We start from the raw sequence: 19,356 nt of genomic DNA on the forward strand, positions 1-19,356 counted from the left end.
CAAGACAGAGCAAGGTTTCGCTCACAGTCTATTTCTGGAAAATGGAAATAACAATTTTTCTATGAATAGTCATAGCCTGAATAACAGAGGTGTTAACATGGCATTTTCTGGTGGATTTTAATGGTTGAAGCCTTTATTTTGGTGATAACAGTAGCTTTGTGTTTGATGTGGTTATTACCAGTTATGTTCCCCAGTTTCAAACCAAAGAGTAACACACACGGCAAAACCTGAATGATCCTTTGTAGGATTTAGTCATACACTGTTTGTGCACGCTAGCAGAGCAGATTATCACTCGACAAAAACAAGACGGCATCCAGTCACTTTTGCTTCCCCTGGTATGACACGAATGCAGCACTATTATTCCACTCGACAAAATCAAATCAGTATGCACACAACACTGTATCAACACGCTGAATTGTACCGTTTCATGGCTAAAATGGTACAACTGGGAGTCACTTGAAAAAATAAACAGGGCAAAATCATATTCCAGTCACATTTATCTGTGTATCTCATCTCTCTCTCTCTCTCTCTCATGTGAGGTCTCTGCATGCTAATTCTTTCAAAACGACACTGAACGATCATATAAATAAGCCTCTGATCTCTGTTAGTTAACAGTAACATGCTCCAGCCAGCTAATGCGGTTAACATCTGTCCCTGAGTGGTTCGTCCGGAGAGGCCCAGTTTATATTGCACTATTTATATCCCTTCCAGGTCAAGTTAGAGCAGTTGACTGTGTAAGACTGAGAGACCTTCCTGTTTTCTAAGATGACTTCATCACCGATAAATGCATGTCTTATAAGTGTTTTGTCTATTTTCTTTTCATTTTATTTTTTTTTGTCCCATCAGACACTGAGATCTGAAAACTCAAAGCGAGCAGTCACCTTTTTTTTCCATCTCTGCATTTAGGTTTAAACTCTATGACTGTAAACTTAAGATGTGATGTTTACATTGACAAGGTTAGCTCACAGAACCTCTCCCTGTTCATTTCAACTGTTTTCTATATTTCTCTACTAAATAACAATACTTCTAGCAATGATACGAATACTTTGGTACTTCCTGTACATTTTAAATGAAGCTCTGCCTCAGGTTAGCTCAAATGCAGGGTTTTTCTTTTGACTTGATCACACAGCCGAGTCTTGGATTAGTTAAATGTACATACATACACTCTGAAGTTAAAGGAATACCCCACTTCTCTAATCACACCTATTTAGATATTTTATCTTAAAGCACAGTGGATCTAGTCATCTCAAGTCTGTCCTCATGCAGAAACGTTGCTTCACTTGCTGTTGTGTAAGTCTTAACTCATTTTAAAATGTCTTACTCGGAATATATAAATATATATACATGACCGACAGAAGCACTTTTACAGTTTTCTAGTTTGTTTTTTTTCTACAATAGACTTTAGAAGCTTGTCTCTTCTCTTGTGTTCAGCCCTGTTTTAACATCAACCCTGGCGGATAAAGAAAACCATGAATGTTTCCTCTGCAAGAGGTCTCTTTGTCTTATCCTGACAGTTATTCCTGTCAGAAGTCTGTAATGTGACCTGCAGCAATCCACACTGTTGCATCACTTAGCTCTAGTCTCCTCTGGTGGTACAGTCAAAGTCAGAAGACGGTGTCCTCCTTTTGTTTACATTTCTAATGGAGGGAGAGCTTTACTGGTACACCCACAGTCAGTGTTGCCTGTATATACATTTTTTCTCTCTTTTTTTCTTTCTGTATTGTATATTTATATCATTTTGTTATTGTAAAAAAATGTAACTACATTGTGAAAATAAAATACTTCTTGTAGGGAAAACTAGGCTGTGAGTTTATGCTGTCACCAGCTGGAGTGAGATTACACTGAGGCCCTCTGGTGGTTTTATACTGAACATCTCACAGATACACTCCCACCTCCGTCACAGGATTTATTAGACTGATAGATTTGAGTTTGATTTAGTTACAGCAGGTTCTCTGCTTAAAATGTTTTTTAGTCCTCTCTTCCATTTGCCATCTTTGTTCATCTCCAGTACAGAAATTGTTCACTTGACTTCGTACTGTATCGTACAGCACACAGCTTACTTGCACGAGTGTCAAGACAAAAATTAGGTTCTATTATTTGCATATTTTTGACATTGCACGCCGGTGTGACTCACCCAGTGTGGACTGATGTCACTTAATAAGGAGAGTTGCTCTGCAAGTGTGTGTGTGTGTGTGGTCATTTTTGGCTGCCTGGTGGATCAATGCCGCTTTAGTCCCTGTAGCCATTTTCAGCAGGAGACCCTGAAGTCCAGTAAGCACAAATAATTAGGGCAACTAAGGATTATTTTAATGATCAATTAATCTGTTGATTTTCAGAAAATGTACCTAAATAGTTAGTCAGTTATCAAAATACTTGTTGATTCACTAATCAATCAGTTTATCATTGCAGCTCGACATGTAATAATTCCCACCTCTGACTGCTGTGTTCATTCCACCATTTGCAGGGACAATAAACGTAGAAAAGGGCTCCTGCAGGCACCACAGGTACAGTAACTATCACCATCATAATGTGGTAGTAAAAAACTGGCTGCTCATTCAGAAACACAGTGATGCTCTCGCCCACCGCCTGACCATTGGGAGCAGTTTGGGGTTCAGTGACAGTTAAACATGTCAACAACATGAGGTGGAGATCGAACCACCAACCCTGTGATCAGTAGCTCTTCCTCCTGAACCACAGCCACTCCTCTGCAAAACCTCTGACTCACCCTTTGTTCTAAAGATGTATTTCATCACTGAAAAGATGGTCTTTTCATAAAACTGGGATATCAATGCAGTAGAAAGGCACTTTTGTTGTTTTAAATGGTGCTACATGACCAGAAAAAATGGCTGTGGCATTCCCTTTAGCTCAAAAGGCTGAAAACCTACAACAACCATACTGCACTGTCCTCACTGGCTGGCAGAGCCTGACTGTGGCTCCTCACCTTCTCTATAAGCAGTAATTCCTCTGCACTGCACACCTGACCACCTCTCTGAACTAGGAAAGCAAATTAGTTGTAATTTCCAGGAGACTCATAAGGCCTCATCTTTTTTGTGAGCATTTGACAAAATGGTAACTTAAGTTTGAGACTGATTTTCTGAGTCACCTCTCATTCAAATTAATTTTTTAGGGTGGTACAGTACTTCCTGTCAGGGTTGCACGTTTCTTGGCAGAGATGTATATCCGCTCAACTGCAAAACTCGGGAAATGTGATCAGCTTGGCTGATCTGAAACCTTCACTCTTGACTGCATGTGGATGTTGTATAACAAGACTAGTGCCACCCTCTGTAGGGCAAATAATATCGATGTTAAAAGAATCAGAATCAGAAAGAAAGCCTTATTGTCAGTGTATAGAAATACTACTGAAGTGCTGGTGATGCTCAGGTGATGTGTTTCCAACATAAAAACATAACACAAGACAAAAAAACAACAATTTTTCACTTTTCCAGACGTCAGTGGAAAAACTTTGGCCTAAAAAGATGAACGTAGGTGCCACAAACCAAAATGACAACATGATTATTGGCCTTTTGCACGAGGATCTGAAGATGCAGTATCCCATAAATGTTTGTTGTTATCCTGCATATTGTCTTTAAAACCTGCAAGTGCTCATTCATCCCTGAAAAAGGAGAGCATGTACAAACAGATTCCGGACAGGCTGTCAGTGTTAAATGTGTGGGCTGTGCAGACTTATTTTGGCTCAGCGTTACACTTCTCTTCCCCTCATTTGCCTGACATTATAGCATGTGTAGTGACAGACTGCACACCCTCTGGTGCAGACTTCTCCTTGTTCACAACATTTTCATGACTGCAGAGAGACTTAGACGTGTGGACATCAGTGTTTGAATCATGCATTGGTGGTTGGCTGGATGCTGTGGGCTCGCGTTGATCCATATCTCAGGTAAATGTAAACTCTTGCAATATGATCGATCGATTTAATTTGTGACATAAAAATGAAAATGATCCAAGCAACAATTCTACTCTTGGTGCTGAATATTACATTACAAAAAGCTAAATGTTAATACGATAATATAATTAGCTAAATCATCTCATATTGCTTAATGCTGTCATTTAATTGTAATTGTAATGTGTGTTTAACCACAGTTAGACTTCATACTGCAGTGTTTTGCATATTATTTTTGACTCCACAGTACCATAACTTCCTGGCCATCTGGGGGGGAAAGAGGAAGTTGTCTTCTGAGACAAAGACTGATGTTGGCTTTGTTATTTTAATATACTATATATATATACCATATATGTAAATATATATATATAGTGTGTCTATAGTATGTCTAGATCAAGTTATCCCATTTTATCAACTGATGATCAGGCTACTGTATTTCAGTCTTTTAATCTGTTTTCAGACAAAAGTAAGAAAAATGGAAAAGAAATTTAGAAATGTAGAAATAACTTAAGTTAGAAATTAAGTTATAGTTAAGGTATGTATAGCAAACTAAGAACTTACCCATCCCCACTATAGATAAATAGACCTGAAATACACAAAATCATCCCAACTTTGAAGCAGACCATAATGCAGCCTACTTCTACTCACATTTATACAAAATATCCCTTTTTATTGTCTGACATGATGCTGAAATGTCTCTTTTTATTACGACTAATTTTAAATTGAGGTTTTTGTTTTTTGGTTATTCAATTATATACAAAGTAGACAAAGCAGCAAAAGTTTACATTTTAGAAGCCGATTTACTTTTGCTTGATAAATGTCCTCTATTGTAAATTACTCGGCACTGTAATCAACTGTAAGTCTACGGGCATAAAGTAACACAATCCTTTGAGCACACGTGCCTTTTGGATTCAAGTGTGTAAACCTGAGAACATCATTTACAACGGTGTCTATATTCTGTGTAACTATCATCCATTACACCATCTGTAAAATTATGAGCCTGATGTTTGACCTCACTAATTACCTTAAGAGCATCTCTGCTTGAGAACTCTTCAAACTCATTTTCTGTCAGCTCCACATCTGCTAAATACATTAAATGTTCTGTCAAAACCTGCATCACATTGAGGAGATTCTTAACAACTGCTTGAGATCAGCAACTTTAACATCGTACGTGTGATTCATGGCACTTTTTAAAAGGGATTAAGTCTCTCACCGTTAACTACTGTACATATTTTTCTGGAATAAGGTCCCATGGTGGTCCAGTGGAAGGGGGCAGGACTTCATCTCTCTATAGTCAGTGTCCAAGTGCCACAACAGAAACACAAAACACCACGTCAGAAACAAAAGAGCAAAAGAACACAGACAAGTCAAGTGTCGCAAATTAGATGAGACATGAATATCATTCAGAGATGGGCCACTTTTTAGGACATCCCAGTGTTCAAGAGTAATGTTTCTTGCCCCTTCCTGCCTGAAGAGTGCACTCAGTAGAGAAAGTGAGGAAGTAGAGGTAGCTCTAGTTTTCTAAACGAACAGGAGCAGAGCCTGTAGACATGCATACCTCGTGAAATAGGTCTTGATGCTCTCACCTGTCACCTTAACAAACATCCAGATGGGATTTTGCCTCCTAATGAGATCCTACTTACTCACTGTCAGAAATTATTCTCACCACAAACTTCTATAGTTTTGGATTCCGTTTACAGCTGTGAGCAGTGCTTTTGCCCCACTGGGGAGAGAAATTGATTTATACCCACCCCCCAAAACATATTGTTGTCCAAGATAGCTTTGCAGAAAAGAGACACTGGTGATATTTAGGTGATAAATCTTATCCATTCTCTAGACCGAACACTTTACAGGGGAAACAGCAGTAGGTCCACTACTGAGGCTAAATCCTCCTCTTCTAAAAGATGAAATCAACCATTTGCAGCTTTCCTATCGGTCAGTCTGGTGCTGGTACAGATTTCCAGTCTAAGGCCGCGTTCACATGGATTCAGGCAGACGGTAGATGGATGTTTCCTTCTGGACATGATGGCATGTAGATATGGTGATGGCGAATAGTTTCCCAAAAGAATTAGTGAAATATATTGAATAAAATTATTGTATGCACTGCATTATTATAATATGAGCATTATGCAGTATGTTATTCATTATTGCATGCTTTTCTCGCTGTGTGAGACATCCGGTTGTAATTTCCGTCATGGAGGACTACAAAAATGTAAAATACTTTGGATACTTGGATGGCAGTGTCATCTACCGTTACTGTTGCCACTATTCTCTTCAGGCCTCGCCTAATTTTACCGTCCACTAAAATGATTTGCCGTCTGCTGTCTGCCTGAATCCATGTGAACACAGCATGAAGCTGTTAAAATCAAATGGTTTCCAGGTTGCACCACATCATATGTCTCTGTGGTCTGCCAGAGGGCCCCGCATTGAAAGTACTTTACACATCCAAGTACTGGTAAAAAAAAAGTACTCCATAACATCCTTCATCAACTGCAGCGGCACACGTGTTGTCTTCATGTCGGACAAAGTAGCAGATTTGCATATCTGAAGATAAGACTCTGAATGTGGACTATGCTACTGTATTATTTGTACTTGTACTTTCTGTACGGTTACTTAGCTCTTTTGTGTCTGACATGGTGTCGGAGGTGCACTTGGACACTGAATATGGCAGCTCTCAAGCCTGGGATTCATTATGCAATAGTTTTGAAACACTGTTCAACTAATTATCTAATGACAGTTGAACACCTGATCTAGAGTGACCATGCATGTTGTGTGGCTCATGTCACGGTGGTGTTGAACCTTTAAAGGCCGTGCTCAAGTCTCTTTTGTTATGTGCATACACGTTCGACTTACATACACAGATTTAAAGTGACTGCTGCTGTAACTGTGTCACAATGTCACTCTCTTGTCTGTTCAGTGCCTCTTATCATCCAGAGGCCCCGCTTCTTCGGTGTGACGGCCAAGCATCTTTCCATGGCCTTTTACTGTGAGCCCTCGAAGAAACACCTGCCAAACAGTGTGGAGTGGTACAAGGCTGCTGAGTACAACACGGAAAAAATCAAGATAGTGGAAGACACGAAGTTCGCTATGAGGAATCAGACCAGTGGCTCCTTTCTCCTCATCACACATGATCTGCAAATAAAAGACAGCGGCGTGTATTTCTGCAAGATAAACGGCAGCTGGGGTCCTGGGAGTGAACTCCGAGTTGCCAGTAAGTGTCTGGGACATTACGCGTCTCCTGCAGGCCTACAGCCACGTGGACATGATGTGTAATGTTACTTTGAGTGCTCATTTGTTGAGGTCTGTACACGTTTGAAAACACCCATCTTCCCTCCTGTAGGACGCATTAACTCTTCCAAGGCACTGCACAGGACCAAGATGAAGGATGGTCTCATGGTCTTCCAGGGCCTGCTGTTGGCTCTGTGCATCGCTGGTCTGGCGCTGCGCAAACAAACACTGGTGAGGAACAAGATGAACAAAACCCAAGTCTGTGCTTCGCCAGATTGTACGACTGAGTTTAGTGCAGGACTTGACGATATTATTTAATATTCAAATTGAATGTCTAGATAAACTAAAAATCAAGCAGGACAAGAAGAAGAGACAGACTTTTATCTGCTTTTTAGAAACAAATAGGTAAAAGATCTGATAATATGATCTAATATAACTAACAGGTCACAGCCAAAACACCTACCTGCATTTGGCTGCTGGTTTGCATGCACAGTTTTAACTACGGCAACAACTAATGCTCATGTTCATCAATCTGTCAGTGATACTTCTGATTTGTCAATTAATTGCATTCACATTCACATTGTTTTGTCTGACCAGCAGCCCAAAGCTGTTTTACAGTTTATCAAAAAGAAGAAAAGGGGAGAAAAGCAGCAAATCTAATTTTTCTCTTTCATCTCTTATTTCTTTTTTTCTTCACAGTCGGAAAAGATGGACAGCGAATATGAGGAGCCAGAAACTGATCACATCTATGAGGTTTGTGGGGGATATCTTTATGTTTTTGCAGTAATTCCCTCCTCAGTCATTTCTTGTCATAAGTTTTAAATTAGACACATCACAGCTGTGTGTTTTTACATAAAAATACACGTGCAGGACACATAATCTCTGCGCACCAGTGAACTCAGAACCACAATTTTATCTTGTTCTGTCAATGCAGCTCAGGGTTTGTTTGGTTTTTTTTATTCATGAACACGGCTTCCACATTTGGCTATGTGGAAGTACCTCTAGTTTGCTTTTTAACAGCAGAATAAGAGCACAATAACTTTGGAAAGTAGCATTAAAATAGATTTTATTGCCATAGTTTGTTTTTTTTGTAAACATCACATTGGAAGAAGGAACCTAAATACAAGGACCTATAAAGTGGGAGAGTCAAGGGAAATAAGTTGTGGTAAAATGTTATATAATGACAGAGTGTAAATGGCTTCAGACCACAAAACTACAGAGGGTAGATTTACTGTAGCTGTTTGACTTATTGTAAAAAGTAGCAGCATTTCGAAGCTATCATCGATCTACACACTTCTGTGGAGACTTAAGGCGTTGCAGCTGTACAGCCTTTTTGTAAGGAACGTGTTCTTCAAATGACACCTTAAATGTTGCTGGAAAGTTGCAGTAGAGCCAAATAAATATGGACTTGATGTGCTGAGGTGGGATAGTTGGTTAATTATGAGCACAGGTGCTTTGTGGATTATTCCTAAACTCTGAGATCCATTTCTCAAGGCCATAGCAGTCAAGAGATATCAATACAAAAAACATGTCAGATATTTAAATGTCAAATTCTTTTTTTACTTTATCTTTGAGTCGTGTCTGAATCACTGACTATGCAAATTAAAGCTGCACCGACGTGCCCAAACAAAGGCATTAACTGCACTTTAACTGGGACTCCTCAAAGCCATGCACATATACAGTACACGCTTAAACCGACTGACTCTTGTCCTTCAGGGCCTGACGATTGAGACGTGTGGAGGAGGTCTGTATGAGGAACTGTCCGTGTACGCCCAGGCTGATGGAGCGGAGGCCCCGTGGGAGTGAGACTGAACTACTTCTGAACTAGCTCTACAACCTCACATTAACTAACAACTTACAAGTTGTTGATTGCAAATTCGAAATCATATGTTGTCTTGGGTGGCCTGCTCTGATGTGGAATTATGTATTTTTCTTCCAGTAAAAAGCATAATGTGTTCATAAATGTGAACAGCATACTTGTTCTAAAATGCTTGCTATATGTAACGATGATTTTAGACTATTTAGTGAGACTAGATTGAATTAATCAAATGTGATTTGAAGTCCACTCAGCTCAGCTCACATTTTTGGTGCTTCGAGATAATTTTTGGTTTTCTGTTTTTTACCATAAAAAGTGTTTGTGTGTTTGATTCCGTAATGACTTCTCCAGCGTGTTAGTTGGATTATTTAAGAACATGTTCATCACAAATGTTTGTGAGAGAAAATGTTACAGATGTGCTCTGATGCACCAGAGCCAGAGGACCTTCCTTCCTGTTGTTTGACTAAATTGAAAAATGTGTGTGCTTCTTCTTTATGTACAGGAATAAACAGAATAAAAACAGTTTCCTTTTGCTGGAGATTTTTTTTTTATTATTTTCAGGTATTCAGGTAAAATAAATGCATAAATAAAGACGTTGATCAACAACAGATTAATTTATAAAGACACTGGTTGTGTAGAATATCAATAAATAAATAAATAAACGAGCAAGAAAAACAACTGGCTACATAAATAAGTAATAAATAAATAGATAAGCAAATAAATTAACATATTCTCAGTCTGACAGGTTTTAGTTGGTGGTGAGTAGAGATGAAACCAGCTGGTCTACTCTCATCAGGTGAGTCTTGATTTCACTGCTGATCAGTTCCCAGGCTTCAGCACTGTGGCTCTACAGACAGAAGAACATTATCACTGTTAAAACATCCCAAAGGTGTTTGATTAAGAGACCTGATACCAAAATGAGTGAGATATAGTAATAATGTACCATTTTCTTTAGGATGTGGCGGGAGAGCCTCTTGAAATACATGTTCAGCTTTGTGTTCTTCTTCTTCTGGTCGTGGCTCCCAAGCTGAATGAATTACAAGGAAAATAACATTTTAAAAATAGCCGTTTACTTATTTCACCCGTAATGTGTTCAAAGAAATCCTCAATACACAGTCACAGATCTGAGAGGGCTGTATGTCATGTTACTGACAGAGTTTATGTGACCTGCAAACCCTGCCCTGGTGTTACTGAAAGTTGTCTTGTACTTACACAGGAGCGAAGGCCGTCAGCCTGCTGGGTTACAACATTGACAAAGTCCTCCACTGTGTTCTCCTCCCATGATGCAACAGAGCTGTGATCCTCCTCAAACAGAGCGGCCATCTCATCCAGAACCTGAACTGTGAAAGCAAGTTTATCCTCAGCCTGGAAGAAGAAGAAGAAGAAGAAGAAGAAGAAGAAGAAGAAGAAGAAGAAGAAGAAGAGGATCAGTCCCAGATTATAATAAGGACTTGTTATATTTTGTCTTTACAGCTGCAGCAGACACAAGCTGAGGATGACTTACTGATGCTTTGGACGCCTGCTTGTACAGATCATGAGGGAAGGCCACAGTATCCTTCACTTCAGCATCCTCAGTGCTGTTAGTGGAGTTATTAGCCTGCATCACACACACAGAAACACACACATCAGTAAAGCAAACTCATTCAGTGAAGATAATTCAGCGATTTTCCACAATAAAAGTGCACTTACCATTCTGTCTACCAGCTCCAAAGAGTTTTCACTGTGCTGTCTGAACTTATGATCCATCCATCTGCAGCTCAGCGAAGAGCCTGCCCTGCACAGACCGAGAAACAGGCAAGCAAACAAGATCCTGCTGAACATTTTGAAAAGATATTAGTTGCTTTTGTTCAGAGCTGATTGGGATGTCTTCAGGTGGTTTGTTGGAGCAGACCTGCAGCAGCTCTTTTATAGCAGCGTACACCTATTTCATTTTCCTTACTGTGGGAAACACTGCCTGAGGGTTTCATACCGTCAACCTCAACATACATGCAGCCTGTAATGTGACACATTTCAGATTTGATTCAATGTCCTTAAGAATATCTAATTTATCTCACAGTAAAAGCATAAACAAATATCACAGCAAGGCTTGAATATCACACATGGTCCATATTCAAAAAAGGCTCCTGTAAAGTAATAAGTATTATAGAATACCTCAAAACATAAAGACAATCAACTCATTCATAACATTTGAATAGTTTACTGTCATTTGATACTGGAATTGTGGGAGTATTGTATTATAATTATAATTATATTTATGATTTATAATAATATTCTAATATTATTGCAATTTTTAAGGCCAATTAGAAAATTATATACACACAAAATCAATTATCCCTGAATTAAATTTGCATCACTAATAATGATTATAGGCTACTTTAACATTTATTTATCTTTTCAGTTTTGTTAATTTACATTGTTTGGTGTTCTGCAGATTTCAGACAATGTTCTTTTCATGCCACCATCACCTCCCTTTCAGTCTGCACAGTCTGCAGTGTGATGATCAATACGTTTAAACAATTATACAACAACAATTATCCTTGAATTTTTTGAATTGCATCATTACTTCTGTGTAGATTCATAATAATCGTTAATGGATAACTGCAGCCCTGAGTGCTCTGTGTCCAGTGGGTGCCATAAAGGGGAAGTTCCCACGCAGAGAAAATGAAAGTGAACCTGTGAGTGCAGCCTGCGCTCTGACGCGTCTTCTTCTGAATTGGCCAGTGACATTTCACGTTGTTTTAACTCATACGTGAGAACCAGGTAGTCTGGACACAAGGGGATTCTCCTTCTCCAAGGAGGCCAGGAGACCGAGGGGGGGGGGGGTACCAAATTACTGCGGCCTCAAACTGAAAACAAGCGACAAGCGATAATGAAAGCAATAGAAAATTCAAATAAAACAATACCAAGTAAACAGACACATCACATAAAAGCAAGCAAGTCTGAAAAAATTATTTTTTTTTACAGACTCGATGTGATTTAGAAGAAGTCATTGACTCTGTGAGCCCTAACTGCAGACAATTTTAAGAAAGAAAAAGACAAATCTGTTGTTGAAACTTTCTTAATGATAAAAAATACAAGGAGAAATCACTTTGGTGTAAATATATACAAAGACACAGGTGTCTTACACTGACCAGCCAATTCATAACAGAAGACGTCCATTTCTTCATGATATTCATCATATAAAGCATAAACCACATGATCATACCAGTCACAGTTTTTCTAAATGATACACAAACAACAGCAGCTTTTCTTTATTGTCGTTTTCGTGCACAACAAAAAAAAACCAAAATATATTATATAAATATATTGAGTGCATGGCAGACAGAAACAGACACACGGGGGGGACACATAGCTAAAAGGCAGTTCAGAACAAAATGCCGTCATCAAAAGCAAGTTGTTGAATTGTTTTTAATAAAAAAAGAAGGTCTGGTGAGGCTGCAGCACGTCATCAGGGGTTAAAGTGGGCTGGAACGATCCAGACGGCACCTTAATGTTGAATTAGTCTCGAGCTCAGCCTGGTTGTTTGTGTCATCGTATTGGTAATGCTTCAAACTAATAGCCACCGTCAGCGGGATTCACTTCACTGATTAGTTGTTGAAATAAAAAAAAAGTCCAAACAGATTTAATGGAGCTCAAGACTCCGACGCTTTACTCCAAACTATTTGATCAGACAGAAACAGCTCATTTTCCGATGATCTAAGTAGTTGAGGCTGTCTACGTGTCTGTTCTGGGTTTTATCTATAGGTATACCTCTGCCTCCACCCTTAAACCACCACATTCAGTTTATCATGTTCTGCATTTGATGTGAAAAGGCTGTAACACAGCACTGGTTTCTGTTTATTTCTAAAGGCCTTCAATGGAGACACGCCGTCGTAACTTACCTCCGTATTAAACTGGTCCTATGGAAATTACATCCTACATGCAAACACAGAATTTGGGAAAACTGCTCTCAGTTTTTATGCTGCACACATTTTAAACACTAAAACTACTCTGCTCTTGAATGTAACATGTTTTTAACTGTGTTCTGTTGTTGTTGTTTTCTCTTTAATCATTAGTGAATGTATTCGTATGTATTCTGTTGTGTACTCTCAACATCACTGAAAATGATGAGGGCATGTCCTCGGTGAATCCTGGAGATTTCAATAAAGGTTGAATGAATGAATGAATGAGATAAACTTGGAATCTCTGTGCCACAGCTTGTCTGTAATTGTCTGATTTCATTTAAACATTGTGATTTATGATTGGGTTTGTTTGATATTCGTGTCTGTTTTGTGACTGCTTCTCTAAAGGAATCAGACCTTGGAAAGCATCACCTCGGCAGGAGTGACCTGACCTTTGCCCCCTTATCTGGACACAGAAGGATGTGGATGTTTATGTAGCATTGCTTTACATTTTAACAATGACACCAGATGTTGAGGTGGTCAAAAAGGGTATAAAAGGTGTCCAGAAAATTGGCTCAGGGAAGACGAGGACAGAGACGGCAGATTCGGCTGGGGGTTACCCTAACCCTAACCCTAATCCTAATCCCAGGCTTCCATGGTGCCTGATCTTTTTGTAATAAACCTATTTTTATGCAACAAGTTGTTGTCAGCGGACGTTTCCTTTCATCAACTGCACATCATCGGCATCAGAGAAGTCACAACACTGATAATAATGGCCACATTGGCTATTTACACCCAGGTGGAGTCTCATTTGTTTAATGCTTAACCAGAACTGATGTGACGGCCAACGTGCAGGGGAGAGCGCTGATAGCTCGGCTCCGGCTGAAAGTGACAACAGAAGAGGGGACGGAGTCGAGCGGGAGACTTGTAACCTCACAAGAGGAATCTGAAAACTCTCCTCCTGACGTGGAGAATGCCTAAGAGAAGGCATTCAAAGTACCAAACAAAGTACCAAAGACAAACCTGACGTTAGATTTTGCACTCAGACCTCAGAGAGTTGGCAGTTTTACAGTTTCAGTGGTGAATAGTTTGTAACTAAGCTTTGTATTACTTTGAGGAAGCAGAAAAAGGAGATCAAACATTATTCTTTCAGTTTTGCTTAACGGTGTGTGTGTGTGTGTGTGTGTGTGTGTGCAAATATAAAACATAAAAAATAAACATTTACCACCAACAATTGTTTATGTATTCAGCTTATTTCAGTGTCTCTGCCTACATTATTAAGTGTTCCTGTACAGCCAGTCTAATAAACCCACTTCATTGTGTCCTCATGCAGTCTTATCACCGCCTTGTGTCACATTTTGGCCAATGACGGTGCAGATTTCATCCTCCCCACTGACCTTTGAACCGAAGGAGGAGGTGTGGAGGGCAAAGTTGGTGCGTAATGATCGATTTATATATTTAATTTTTCAGTGTCTGCAGACCAGATTCCTGTGGCGTCGCTGATCAAACACAGCTGCGTGTAATCAGGGCTGTTGATCAGCCCGAGGAGGGCTGGCTCTGTGGGAACACAGCCAGCAGCAGCCTGAGCTGGGATTTAAATGCGCTTTGGCCGCGGAGCGTCACGGAGGAGGCGCTGCGCTACTGGTACAAACCAGGATGCGTTAAACTGAGAGAGACAGAAAAGAGAAAAGAGAAATGGCGATGGGAGTCCTGACGAACACCGTGGCCACTGTCGGCAGCCTCATCACTGCTGTTATGAACTTTGTGACAGATTTGTTCCTGACACCCCCCCTGAAGGCCCCTCTGGCCCACCTGGAGGAGACTGATCTGCGCACTTTGACAGGAGGTGAGCCAGAACTTGAAGAAGTTATGTGAGAGTTAGATTGTTGTTAGTAGTCTAAATGATGTGGGTGTGTTGAAAGGAGCTTTTGTTTAGCTGGAATGTATTTTGCATTTAATCTGTTGCTCAACTCCTTTCACCCTTTTGCCTCCTTTCTTCACTCAGAGATAAGGACCTTTAAAGCCAAGTCTCTGTGGGAGAAGTCAGGGGCTGTCATCATGGCAGTGCGGAGACCCGGATGATTCTTGTGCAGAGAGGTAATGTCCTCCAACCACAGCTCTTATTGTGAAATAAGCTAAGGGGTTTTAATCCCACAACACTCCTTCTTTACTCTCCTATTTCCCCTTCAGTAGCTGGTAAAGTCATCTTAATCAACAATATTGGCTGCATTAAAGCTACTGAGTCAAATATTCAGGTCCTAGACTCCATGTTATCATCAACATTTACCCAAAATCCATCCTGACATTTGTTTTCCTATGATAAGAGGCGACTCACAAAAGACAGTAACGTCAGCTGAGGACATTAGTGCAGCTCAGGAGCCACGATGTTAGGGAAATAATAATAATATAAAGTCAATGAAAGGATAAAAGATAATAAATACAAATGTAAACATTAAGAAATAGTATTTGGTAGATGAACGTAGCTTTAAAACAACAACCATCTCGGCTGCAGGAGGCTGCAGAGCTGTCCTCTCTGAAGCCCCAGCTGGACGAGCTCGGGGTCCCTCTGTACGCCGTGGTGAAGGAGGACGTCGGCACCGAGGTCCAGAACTTCAGGCACTACTTCAAGGGGGAGATCTTCTTGGACAAAAAGGTGGGCTTTGTCTCCGTTATGAATGAGGCTATTGTGTGGTCAGTTTTCCCCTGAGTTTTTTTTTTTTTAAATGTTTTATTTAAGAAGGAACCAGATCTCACCGGTTTTTCCAGCATCATTTCTTCCAAACACACTGAAGTCATTCAGGATCTGTGAGAAATCGATTTTTAGATTTGCATGAATGATTCGAGGCTTCTGGTTTTGTCTGCTCACGTCACAGAGGCGTTTTTATGGGCCACGTGAGCGGAAGATGGGTCTCCTGGGGTTCCTGCGTGTTGGGGTGTGGATGAACGGCCTGAGGGCCTTCAAGAACGGCTTCATGGGAAACGTTTTGGGAGAGGGCTTTGTCCTCGGTGGGGTCTTTGTCATTGGACAAGGACCGCAGGTAAAACCTCTTCAATAAAATTCATGTATTGCATTATAAATGTCAAGGAGGAGCAAAACAAACACGACCGGAACAGATTTTGATATGTTTTTGTTTTTATTCTCCCACAGGGAATCCTTCTGGAGCACAGAGAGATTGAGTTTGGAGATAAAGTCAACATTTTGGAAGTGATCCGAGCGGTCAGAAGAATGGCACAAGAACTTCAGCTTGTAGAGAGGAAATAAAGCTTTGTGTAACCCCTGATGGATAGAAATATATCTGTAAAAATCATCATCTTGAGCAATTAATCACCCTGACGATCCAAAATCTTCCACATTAGACTCATGTGTGTATATAAATGACGCACAGCAGCACAAACAATCAAATGTTATGAGAGGAATGTTTGTAAAATGCACATTAGATCTGTGAGTTTTGGTTTGCTGATCTCAGGAAAGCATTTTTAGGGTATGACGGAGTATCAAGAGGTTCTGAGTGTGTTAATGATGGTCTGTCTTTTAAACTCGAGAGAGAAAGCAGACCTGATGTCTGTCGCTCAGTTTCCTGTTGCACCTCTGTGATACCGTTGTGTTATCTTGGGAGCGAAGAAGCTGTGATCACTGACCAATAAAGCGTGTCTTTGTGCTCTATATTTTGTTTTTGTCACTATCTGCTGCTTGCTAGACGTTCAGATGTTGCAGTTTCAGAGCTGACATCAGTATGTGAGATCAGTCTGGTTTCCTGCAGGTGCTTCTTCCTCATTTAGTAGCATGAGCGCTATCGTTTCCCAGCCACACAAATGGAGGCACTTTTTGGTGGGTTTGCTGTAACCAGGAAAGTTCAGTAATGTTTGGACAGGATTTTGAAATTAATTATCGGCTCTCTGGGGATATTTATCTGAACTGGCTGTGAAAAGAGGCCGTTATTCCTTATCATTTTAGCTAAAAGTACCTTCAGGCTGTGTGTAATATATGTGGTACTTTAGCTGTGGGTGTATTCTACTTTGGTTTCTTTTATTAAACTGTAGTCACTGCTGACAGGCTTTTATTCAATCCAGTAGATTTAGAAAATGATGTGCGTATATTCTCTGTAATGGTCTAGTTTACTATGCAGCATGTTTATTTCTGCACTGAGGAAAAGTGGAAAAACAGCACTGTTAATTAAAAGGACAGCTGCAGTATAGCTGATAAAGTTCATCACCCTCATGAAGGCCCCTCTGGGCCACTTAAACTCTTCCATATTTTGCAAATGCACTTTTTAAAAAATATATTTTCAGCATAAATGTGCCTAGAGATCACCAAATTATGAGAAAAGACCGTCCTCTCTCCTTTTCTTCGGCTCTAGTTTTCAGTAAATGTGCACGAAAATCAGCTGCTTAAATTTGGCTCCCCTTATGATGTCATCAAGGGATCTGTTGATCATGTGACCTTCAGCAGGCCGACTGTCCCCACCATCGCTTTATGCACTCTGCATGTAAACAGTGTCATCCTGAGCCTTATGGGCCTCATCATCAGGGTGTTCATGTCACACATCTCTTGCCATTTGTATGTCTCTGCAGTAGAGAAACAGGTCCAGACATTAAAGGGCATTATGTGCAATTTATACTCATGAACTTATCACTTTATTGATCATAATTTGTTGAGAAAATCATGTCCATTGTGTCTGCACCTTACTGGAGCAGAGGCAGAATACATTTGGAGACACAGCTGATCTTTCTTCCATCCTGGAGGAAACAAAAAACATGAATGAAAGCCAATTAATTGGAGAATATTTTACAATGTAAATGAGATGTAAGTCTCATTGTTTTATTGGTGAATACCCCACAGTAACATCTGGGCTGATGTGTTTCAGGGGTTTTTTTGGTTGCTGTGCTGTTAATCTTCGTTCATGACTGTCTGAGGAGGCAGACTTGATGCTGAAAACCAGCTCAAACCACAACGCTACGATAAAAAACGTAGCCTACAATGAAAATGATGAATGCTTTAATTAAAATGGATGTATCACATCTCACTCAGCACCCTGTTTTACTACTTTGGAAAATCTGTGTCGAGCCCCACATTTCACCAACGGCTTCAAGAACTGAGGAAAGATCTTCATCATAAACTTGTCAATAAGGAAAATGTTCCACATTCACAGATCCTTGAGATCTCTGTTGCCGATATTTAGCTTTTTGTTTTTTCTCCTGTTTGTTTGTTGCTTGTTCTACTATAATTGTACATATTTTCAATCCTGGTAATTTGTCTCTTATCTGGACATTATTTGGACACAAATAGACAAACTTTAACTGATTAAACATGTTTGCACCAGTATCTTTTTTTTAAATTAAAGAATAAAGTATTACTTTTTACTTACTATTATTAAGTATACTGAAATACAACAAGGTAAATATTTATTTTATTATTTATATTAGATTCGTACATTTTTATATTTTGCTTGAACTAATTACATCAATGAAGGTAACACATCTTAGAAAGGAGCTACATTAAGTTGAAGATTCAGGTTTTTCTTTACATCAGTTTCTGATGCGCAGAAAGTTTATCGATTGATTGGCACATTAGTTGTCCAATCAGATCCTCTCCTTTAATCACAATGCAGCCAGTCGCCGTGGCCGAGGGCGGGTCTGTAGTCAGCCAGAGAAATGTCCCAGCCAGGTGAGCTGGATCATTTAGCACAACATGGACTCGAGCAGGTCAGCTGGCTGACTTTGTGTCGGGACATAGGATGAATTTAAGGGATTTAAAGAGTAACAGTTTCAGCTTCGGGCTCCTCCGGTCACTGTGTGTTGGCTGGTAGTATTTAAACGGAACACACGACAGGAGCTGCCTGGTTAAAAGGTAAAATATGTGGTAAGTCACCTGTTTTCTTTGTGCGTCTCTTTGGTGTCTTAAGCGAAACATCGTGCACAAATAGTCCACGTTTGCCCCCTCAGGTGTCACATAGTGCAGCGGGATAAACACTCAGGTTTTGCAGCAAACTTGAGACGCAAATAGACGTAAATAAATCTGTGTAATGGAGACGAGCTAAATGTTAAATGTCGCAGCTTTGCGCGTTTTTTTTTTTTTAGCGTCGCCGTCCGGAGCGACGAAACGGTGCGAGACGTTTGGGGGAACCCCGAGGTGACGACATGAGGACACTCTGTTATCCCGGGTTAAGTTTAGTGACACGTAACCATGGTAACGCACCATGTGACATGTTGCATCTAAGTGGGTCAAGTCTGAGCTAAATAAACCAATTAAATCCTGTTTTCTAGCCTCACCTGCACTGACAAACAGTGTGTTTGTGTCCTGGATGTAACGTGAGGTGCAAAGACTGTTAAAATATTGGATCTTGAATTTAACACATGCCGGATATTCTCATCTATTCATCCGTCTTCTGTGAGACTCAGACAGGTGAGAGAGATGCAACATGGGCAGGAATGGACCAAAGTGTGACTCCAGGCAGCCAAAGAGTCAACGATCATGTCACAAAGCACAAAGCATGGGTGAGTTGGATCCTCCTGCCACGTTTATACAGACGATC

The 19,356-nt window shown here is 40.2% G+C and overlaps 3 protein-coding genes across 3 annotated transcripts; 2 read left to right on the forward strand and 1 right to left on the reverse strand.

Annotated features, from left to right (window-relative positions):
- Positions 1 to 3,760: 3,760 nt before the first annotated feature.
- Positions 3,761 to 9,464, forward strand: cd79b (CD79b molecule, immunoglobulin-associated beta). Its single transcript, XM_070852153.1, has 5 exons — positions 3,761 to 3,895; positions 6,816 to 7,109; positions 7,239 to 7,357; positions 7,826 to 7,879; positions 8,843 to 9,464. Exons 1-5 carry the CDS (start codon positions 3,844 to 3,846, stop codon positions 8,930 to 8,932), a joined length of 609 nt encoding a protein of 202 aa, XP_070708254.1. The 5' UTR covers positions 3,761 to 3,843; the 3' UTR covers positions 8,933 to 9,464.
- A 226-nt stretch (positions 9,465 to 9,690) lies between these two features.
- On the reverse strand, positions 9,691 to 10,763 carry LOC139219946 (interferon a3-like). The gene is made up of 5 exons (XM_070851960.1): positions 10,632 to 10,763; positions 10,447 to 10,539; positions 10,155 to 10,307; positions 9,886 to 9,969; positions 9,691 to 9,789 (listed from the first exon to the last, which is right to left on the reverse strand). The coding sequence occupies exons 1-5, from the start codon at positions 10,761 to 10,763 to the stop codon at positions 9,691 to 9,693; spliced, it is 561 nt and encodes a 186-aa protein (XP_070708061.1).
- A 3,576-nt stretch (positions 10,764 to 14,339) lies between these two features.
- LOC139219873 (peroxiredoxin-like 2A) lies at positions 14,340 to 16,487 on the forward strand. The gene is made up of 5 exons (XM_070851874.1): positions 14,340 to 14,669; positions 14,829 to 14,920; positions 15,336 to 15,476; positions 15,697 to 15,861; positions 15,972 to 16,487. Exons 1-5 carry the CDS (start codon positions 14,519 to 14,521, stop codon positions 16,083 to 16,085), a joined length of 663 nt encoding a protein of 220 aa, XP_070707975.1. The 5' UTR covers positions 14,340 to 14,518; the 3' UTR covers positions 16,086 to 16,487.
- Positions 16,488 to 19,356: the final 2,869 nt, after the last annotated feature.

This window comes from Pempheris klunzingeri, chromosome 20, assembly GCF_042242105.1.
Source record: "Pempheris klunzingeri isolate RE-2024b chromosome 20, fPemKlu1.hap1, whole genome shotgun sequence".
Classification (NCBI taxonomy): Eukaryota; Metazoa; Chordata; class Actinopteri; order Acropomatiformes; family Pempheridae; genus Pempheris; species Pempheris klunzingeri.